The 8,502-nt window shown below is 55.4% G+C and overlaps 1 protein-coding gene across 2 annotated transcripts in view; it reads left to right on the top strand.

Annotated features, from left to right (window-relative positions):
- The first annotated feature begins 747 nt into the window (after window positions 1-747).
- The window catches only part of LDLRAD3 (low density lipoprotein receptor class A domain containing 3), a 251,411-nt gene continuing 243,656 nt past the window's right edge, over window positions 748-8,502 (top strand). For both annotated transcript variants that reach the window (XR_009866368.1, XM_062196301.1), the window contains exon 1: window positions 748-823. Coding sequence is in view for 1 of the 2 variants with exons in the window: in XM_062196301.1 (XP_062052285.1) it covers window positions 778-823 (46 nt within the window). In the remaining variant the exon portion in view is untranslated. The remainder of the gene's footprint in view (window positions 824-8,502) is intronic.

The following is an 8,502-nucleotide window of genomic DNA, read 5'->3' as shown; positions in this document are numbered from 1 at the left end:
CCTGTCTTTCCTTAGCTTTCCCGAGAATTGGCGCTCAGGCGTCCCACTGGTCCAGGTGGACGCGTGTAGACGAAATAACCCTCGCGGCCACGCTGGGGCAGGGAAGGTAGCAGCCTCTCTGCTCCACCTGTGGCTCGCGGATCACGCGCCTGTGAATCACCTGCGCCCGCTGATGGAGACAGCATCTTCAAGGCCCCGAGGGTGGGGCGGCAGATGCAAAGTGTGAAGAGCACGGGAAGTCCTCCACGGCCGCTGCGAAGAGCAAACCGCACGTTTGCTCCTGTGATTTGCTCTTTGTTACAACTTTCTCTGTGCCTCCGCGGGGTAAGCTCATGTTGTTGGGGAGTCCACACGACAAGTTTGGGGCTGTGGAAGGGGTGCGCTCCGCACCTTCAGGGGCTGCAGGGGCGAAGGAGGTGGGAGAGGGGCGGAAAGAGGCTGCAGACTGCCCGTCTCCAGGCGGCGGCTGTTGTGAAAGCCGCGCACGCAGACTGGCGAGCCGGCGAGAGGCCGCCGGCCGACCCTCCGAGCCCGCCTCGGCGGCGCCCGGGTGCGGGACACGCGCGGCGCGACGTGGGCGGCAGCCCCGGCGCCTGCAAAACTTCGGGGAGCCGGGCCCCGGCCGCCCGGGCTCTGGGCGGGCCAGAGGGAAGAGGAGGAGGAGGAGGAGGAGGAGGGACGGCCAGGGGGGGCGGGACCAGCGCGGCGAGGGGCGGGGTCAGCGCCGAGGCCGTGGGGGCAGCAACGGCGCCGGGCAGCGGGAGCGGCGGCCGCGCCATGTGGCTGCTGGGGCCGCTGTGCCTGCTGCTGAGCAGCGCCGCGGGTGAGTCGGGGGGCTGCCGGGGCGAACTTGGCGCGGGGCGCGGCGGGAGGGCTGCGGCCACGCGCCGTGTCCGCGCACGGGCCGCGTCCCGGCCCGTGGGTGTGCGGCGAGGGCGGACCCCGGCGCCGGGCTGGCCGGGACCCCGCCGAGGGGCCGCCGCGGGGTGCGCGCCGTCCTATTGTGTGGGCGTGCGCGCGGGGCCGGCGGTTCTGTGTGTGCGCGGGCGGGGCTTTGTGTGCAGCCCGGCGGCGGGGAGCCGTGCGGGCCGCCCCGATTGGGCGTAGCTCGAGTGTGTCTGTGTGTGTTGTGCGTCTTGGGGAACCGGGGAAAGAGCTCCTCCCAGACGCCGGGGCGCTCAGGGCTGCGCTAGCCTCCCCAGGGCCTCTTCCCGGGCCTCGCGCGCGCGTCTCGTACCTCAGTTTCCCTACCTGCACTGCGGAGATGCGGCGCACCGGCGCTTCCTTCCACTCGTCCCCGGCACTGTGTCTGATTTGGGCCAAGTGCGCGGAGGTCGGGCCCGACCTAGGTGCGAGTGATTAGTTTCCCTACACCGATCTTGACAGCAGAACCTTGAAGTCGTCTGCGATGGGCACCCTGGCCGGCGTGGGGCGTTAGGACTGGGTAGGGGCTTCCTCCCGCACCCTGAGGCTCAGTGTCCCTGCAGACTTTGCATCCTGGGGGCCGTGAGAGCGGCAAGCCTCTGTCCTTCCCAGACAGCGTGCTGTTCCCAGGAACTTTTCTGCTGATGTGTGCACGCTCCGAATTCCAGCCTGCAGCCCATGCCACTGCACGGCCCCTACCCGCGGGCCACAGCTGTCAGCTGCCCCTCCCCTCCCCGCCGCGGCCGGCCCTTGGCCCCCTGATGTTTATTTCTGGGCAGCTGATGCCCAGAAAGTGGGTGACAGGGCCTAGTGGACTTTCAAGCTTGCTTGGCGTTTGTGACACGCACAGGTCTCATTTCTGCTCGATTTTCCCAATGGTTTCTGGCAGCCTTGCCTGGTGAGATGGCTTTGGAGGGGTGTTGGTTGGGGAAGTGGAAGCTCACTTCATTCTGAGCTGCTCTTTGCAGGTGTGAGTCTTTTCCTGAAGCCCTGGGAACCATCAGAATGCCCTGGGCGGCCTCTCCTGCGGCTCTGAGACTCTGAGACTCGGTTTAGTTGTCTGTGGGTTTGCTTGGTTTCCAGTGAGGGTAATCGGTCTCCTGGTGGCTGCTGTAGATTTTCCGCCAGGTCTGGCCAGCGTACCCTGCTCCTCCTGAACTATGGTTGGGCCCACCCTAGGGCGCCTTGGACAGCCGCGAACAGGTGGGAATTGTTTGGAGAAGACTGCATCGTGCGGGTTTCCAGGGCAGTTCTGATGTGAAGACCTGCCTCCCTCAGCGTGCGTGGCCACCCTGCACACCCTGCCAGCCCCCAAGGCCAGTCTGGAAGGCGGCTTCCTGACTGTCCTTGGACAGCTACTTGTGGCTGGGTGGACACTGTTGTGTATTGTGGTTCCCAGTTGCTACTGGGTTGCTTTGGTTGAGCCTCCAACTCTGTAAAAATAGTTGTAAAGTTAATTCTGTGCCTCTGTGGTTGGCACGGTTGTTTAATATGTGTGCGGCACATACAACACAGGGCTGAAACAAATGAAGTGATCATCACCGGGAGGGGGGAGCCGGGGGTACAGGAATGGCCAAAGGAAGGTTGTCTGTGCCTTGTGAGCTCTGAGTTCCCTCTGTTGTTGCTGTTCTAGAAACTTCAAGATGGGGTGGGGCATGCATGTCTAAGCATGCTCTTTGTAGCGTGGAGTCCATTTTGACCTGACTGTCGAGGGAAATCGGGCGCTGGGTTCTCCCAATGCTGGCTGTACCGCTGGCCCTGACGCCCCACCTTTCTGTTCTGTAAGCTACACCTCAGTCCTCTTGTCAGAAGTTGATCAAACAAGAGCGGTCATAAAAGCCAGCACTTTGGGTTTCTGCCTCTGGTTGGAAGTCTGTGCAGAACCTGGGGTCAGAGCCGAACCCTGGTCTCAGTTCCTGGACTCTGGGGGCTTGGAAGGCCGTGAATGAAGTTCCACAGCACTTTGGAGGCCTCGCCGCTCGGGAACCTTCTCGACCCCTTCATGTATGCTGTGTTGTTTGTGGCAGGGAAGTGAAGCATTGATTGGAGCTGCTGGTTTTTTTTTTTTTTTTTTTTTTAATGTAGCCTGCGAGACAGACCCAGCCCAGGCCACACCACGTGATGTCCAGCTTTCCTGCATGTGGGTGATTGGTGACTGTAGGCACGTGGGCCTAGAGGCACTTCTGATGGGAACCAGGCGAGGGGTGGGGTGTCCATCTTCTCGCCGCCTCCTGGGGCTGACCTTGGCTTAGAATCCCTGACATTCTCCTGTGGTCATAGAAAGGCTGCACTGACCACGCTCACCCCTAGGAGGGCAGGTGCTGGCCTTTCCTGCTTGCTGGGGTGAGGGGTGGGTTTTATGTCTTTGAAAGGAGCTGAGTGGCTTTGCAAGGCCCAGCACCGCCTGACCCCCTGGGTGAGGCTGAGTGCACCCAAGTACAAATAAACATACCTTGTTGCTTTTCATCTTCAAAGACTTGGGACTCCGGCTCCCTCCTGGGGTGCCAGGTGTTTTTTCCTGATAGCCCACAGAAGCCCTTGACCCTGGGATCAGCGAGGGAAGGAGCAGGAGAGGCCATGGGAGGTTTCTGGGCATTGAGAACTGCTTAGAAACCTTTGGCTAAAGTCACCAGGATAGGTGGAAAGTGGCTTTGCATTTGTAAGAGTTTAGGGAACTTAGGAACACTGGCAAGCAAATCATCTCATGAAAGATGCAATCTTGGCTGCTTGGCCTGTTAGCCTGGGCTGAGGGGGAGGGGGCCCCCATGTTTGCGCAGTGTCTCCTCTGTGTGTAGGGGCTTTGTTCCATACTTCAGACACCTGATCTCATGGATGGGAAGTCACTGTAGGGTTCAGGAGAGACCAGTAATACCCAGGATCCCAGAGCAGGAGCTGAAACCCAGGCTCTAATTCAGGTTTCTCTCAGTCCTCACCCGGGCTGCTTCCATTGCTTTCAGGGCTCCTGTGCCTTGCAGGCTTCTGTGTCTTCCCAAATGCTTTTGTGAATTAACAACAAGGCGGTTTCCATCCACCACCCCATGCTCACACCTGTTTGTTGTGTGGTCGCTGCTCTCGGTTGGTCGATTCAGCAGGAGTGGCGGTTTTCCCCGGAGGACATGTCACCACTGTTCACGGTCCATAAGTAAAAATAAATCCCATGGTTTTGAGTCAAGATGGAACTCTTTCAAAATAATCCGCTTCTGAGGCAGGCGTTTGTGGGACATCTGCATCCCATATCCGAGTGCTCTTCCACTTCCAACCCAGTGTCCTGATAATGTGCATTCTGGGAGGTAGCAGGTGATGGCTCCAGTGCTTGGGTCCCTGTGACTCTTGTGGGATACCTGGCTTGAGTTGTAGGCTCCTGGCTTCTGCCGGGCTCACCCCTGGCTGCTTTGGGTCTTTAGTGAGTGAATTCATGGATGGAAGATCTCTTTCTGTCTATCTCCATCTCTCTTTCTCTACCTTTCAAATAACATGAGAGGAAAAAAAATCACCCGGTTCTTTTTGCTGTGTGGTGGAGTGGAAAACACCACGTGCAGGCCAAGATTTGATTTCATGACCAGAGCTGAATTGCACAAGCTTTCCTTTTTCTTTAGGGAGCTCTGTATTTTCCCCCTTTCTTAAATGTTTCTTATATTTTATAACTGAAAAGTAAAAGATACTGTGTACCATGGAGGGGGTTTGGAGAGATGGGACTGTTTTTAGCTGTGGGATAGCCCCTGGGACAAACTTATTTTTGGTTGTTGAATTTTCTTGTTTGTTCTCTTCTCTCTTTGGGATGCTTTGGAATGCCTGGGATAGCCTATCTGTGCAGTTTTTTTTTTTTTTAATTATTTATTTGAGAGAGAGTTACAGACACAGGGAGAGACAGGTCTTCCATCCGTTGGTTCCCTCCACAAATGGCTACAATGGCCCGAGCTGGGCTGATCCAAAGCCAGTACCTTCTCTCCCATCTCTCGTGTGAGTGCAGAGGCCCAACGACTTGGGCCATCCTCTGCTGCTTTCCTGAGCACATTAACAGGGAGCTGGATCAGAAACAGAGCAGCCAGGACTCGAATCGGTGCTCCTACCTGGAATGTCAGTGTTGCAGGCGGCAGCTTAACCCCCTGCACCACCACCTCTATCCCTGAGCAGTTGTGTTTTTTTGTTTCTTTACTTTTTTTTTTTTTTTTGCCAGGCTAGAGCACCCACCTGCCAATGAGGGAGGTTCTTCAGATGGCCTTCATATGTTTCTGTAACTGTTGTCAGTGAATCCACTTACCTGGGTGCTAAGGCATGTCCTTGGAAGTGTTTGCTGGGAGAGCCCCAGCCAGGGATTTGGAAGCTGCAGCATTTGCTGTCCTGTCACTTGCTTGCTGACTGCTTACCGTGTTAAGTGGACTTTTGCCATCGGGTACCTGCCAGGTCCGAGGGAGAGCAGGTGTTTGTTTTAGGTAGATTGTTAGGGTTTCCCAAGCTGGCTGCAGGGACAGAGTTAGTCTGGTGTGGGATATCTCAGCCTGGTGCTGTTGCTGTTTGGGGCTGGGAAGTTCCATGTTGTAAGGACTGTCCTGAGTCCCGCAGGGTGTTTGGCAGCCTCGCTGCTTCTACGTGCCAGCCTTAGCTTCCTCTCCACACCCCCACTGTGACAGTCTCCAGGCAGTGCCCACGTGCCCTCTTGCCATGCACCTCCAGCGTTGCTACTGCCTGTCCTTCAAATACCCTCAGATGTACCGGGTCAAGATGGCATCCCGCCCCATGGGAGCAGCAGGCTTCTGCTCTATGCTTCTGCAGCTTTGCAAAGTCAACGTGGAAGCCCCTTTCTGAAGGAGAAATGCCTTAAGCGCTGACCCTTTCCCTCTCGCGTACCTGAGGGGCCAGAGCGAGAAGTCCTGGAATTTTCCAGGGTAGATTTGGTTACCCTGGGAGGGACATATGCTGAGAGAGCAGGTCACAGGCAGGTGGCAGCTGACGCCAGAAGCCACCTGGTTCCCTGAATGTGCGGCGCTTCAGCAGGCCCTGGGGCTGAAGAAGAACAAGTTGCCTGCAAGTCAGCTGTGTGTGTTGAAATCTGCACCCTGGAGGTGCCTCTTCCTCCTCTCTACAGAGCTGGCATTGTTTGCACTCTGGGACCTCCTTCTCCCAAGCCCTCAAAAGGCTTCCCAACCTGAGTGGGCCTTGCAGGTGCTGGGGAGAAACGTCTGTACCAGCGAGCAGCTGCTTTATCCAGGTGTTCATTTTTTTTTTCTTTTTAAATATTTATTTAGTTGAGAAGCAAAGTCATGGAGAGAGAGTGAAGGAGAGACAGAGAAATCTTCCACCTGCTGGCTTTATTCCTCAAATGACTGCAATGGCCAGAGCTGGGCCCATCCAAAGCCAGGAGCTTCATCCGGGTCTCACACGTGGGCGTAGGGCCCATCCTCTGTTGCTTTCCCAGGGGCATTAGCAGGGAGATGGATCGGAACTGGAACGCCCAAACAGGATACCAGTGGTGTAGGCGGAGGCTTAACCTGGTACGCCATAGTGCCCGCCCATCAAGTGTTCGTTTTAGGCTTTTTGAAGTCTTCCTAAATAAAGTTAGGCTCTGTGTCATCCTCTAACACTGAGCTCCCGTGGGACACTCTGCCTTCCAGCTGTCGTCTTTGTTCTGTTCCCAGCCGTCCTCGTGCTCCAGGCTTTGCCTTCCTCCTCTGCCTGCTCAGGCCAGCCCCCTGTGCGTCTGCTGCTGTCCTCCATAGGGTGTGAATTTACAAGGTGAAAGGTGGCTCTTGGAGGAGGAAGCTAGCCTTCGGGGCCTTCAGGCACACTTGTCTCAAATGGCTCCCTCTCTGCAGAGCCTTCTCCAAGGGCTCTGGCTTCCCAAGTGGACGGTTATCACTGTTTGTCTTTGGGTAACTAGAAACGTCTTAACGTTTTATTTGTCTGTTTGTTAGTGTGGTGCAGACACTGTCGCACCAGCCCCAGGAGTGCAATGATGTGTAAAACCTGTCCTTTGCCCTTGGAGATCCTGTGGAGGTGAGACTGTTTATCTTTTGCTGGTATCGGCAAGGCCTGTAGGCACCAACACTGCAGGCGTTTCTAACAGTGAAGTGTTCTAATGGGTCTTGGATCGTGGTGGGAACAGAGCTGCATGGATGTCCCAAGGAGACCTGGACACCTGGGCTTTGGGGATATTTACTTGGTCATTGCTCTTGAGCAGGCTTCTGAGAGGGTGACACCTGTCCTGGCTGTTACTTTGGTGTTCTGGGTAAAACTTGGAGATGGGTTGGTGCTCTGAGACTCTTCTAGCTCTAGGCTTCTGATACTGGAGCAAGACATTTCGGCTGGGGCTTTTGGACAACAGTGTTCTTTATGTTACAGTCACACACAGTGTGTGTATACAGGGTATTCTCTCTTTATCCGCAGGAGATAGGCCCCAAGACCCCCAGCGGATACCTGAAACTGTGGATGGAACCAGACCCTCTGAGGGTACTTCAAAAAGCTTGGGGAACATAGAATTAACGGATAAGTTTATTTTGGTATGAAAAAAAATTTGAAATCCATGTGTTATTTTCTTTTTTCTTTTTTTTTTTCTTGACAGGCAGAGTGGACAGTGAGAGGGAGAGACAGAGAGAAAGGTCTTCCTTTGCCGTTGGTTCACCCTCCAATGGCCGCCGCGGTTGGCGCGCTGCGGCCGGCGCACCGTGCTGATCCGATGGCAGGAGTCAGGTGCTTCTCCTGGTCTCCCATGGGGTGCAGGGCCCAAGGACTTGGGCCATCCTCCACTGCACTCCCTGGCCACAGCAGAGAGCTGGCCTGGAAGAGGGGCAACCGGGACAGAATCCGGTGCCCCGACCGGGACTAGAACCCGGTGTGCCGGCATCGCAAGGCGGAGGATTAGCCTGGTGAGCCGCGGCACCGGCTTATTTTCTTTTTTTTTTTAAAAGAGCTTTTTTTTTTTTTTTCTTTTTTAAAAAGATTTTTATTTATTTATTTGACAGGTGGAATTACAGACAGTAAGAGAGAGGCAGAAAAGTCTTCTTTGGTTCACTCTCCAAATGGCCACAATGGCCGGAGCTGTGCTGATCTGAAGCCAGGAGCCAGGTGCTTCTTCCTGGTCTCCCATGCAGGTTCAGGGGCCCAAGCACCTGGATCATCCTCCACTGCCTTCCCAGGCCGTAGCAGAGAGCTGGACTGGAAGAGGAGCAGCCGGGACTAAACTGGTGCCCATATGGGATGCCAGCGCCACAGGTGGAGCATTAACCTAGTGCGCCACGGCACCGGCCCCATGTGTTATTTTCATAATACACATTTCCCATGAACATTTTGAAGACTCTTTTGTGTGCATGGATTTCAAGATTTTGCACCAGAATAAACTTAACTGTTAATTTTATTTTTACTTTTTTTTTTTTTTGGACATGAAAGGCTGGAAGAGAGAGAGAGAGACAGAGACAGAGAGAGAAGAGAGAGCTTTCATCTGCCCACAGTGGCTTTGGCTGGGCCAAGCTGAAAGTGGGAGCCTGAAGCTCAATCCACAGTTCCCATGTGAGTGGAGGGATGCAATCATTTGAGCCATCACCTGCTGCCTACCAAGGTGCACAGCAGCAGGAAGGTAGAATC

This window comes from Lepus europaeus, chromosome 7, assembly GCF_033115175.1.
Source record: "Lepus europaeus isolate LE1 chromosome 7, mLepTim1.pri, whole genome shotgun sequence".
In the NCBI taxonomy this organism is placed as follows: Eukaryota; Metazoa; Chordata; class Mammalia; order Lagomorpha; family Leporidae; genus Lepus; species Lepus europaeus.
The sequence above is the reverse complement of the archived record's forward strand: the minus strand, read 5'-3'. Positions and strand labels throughout refer to the sequence as shown.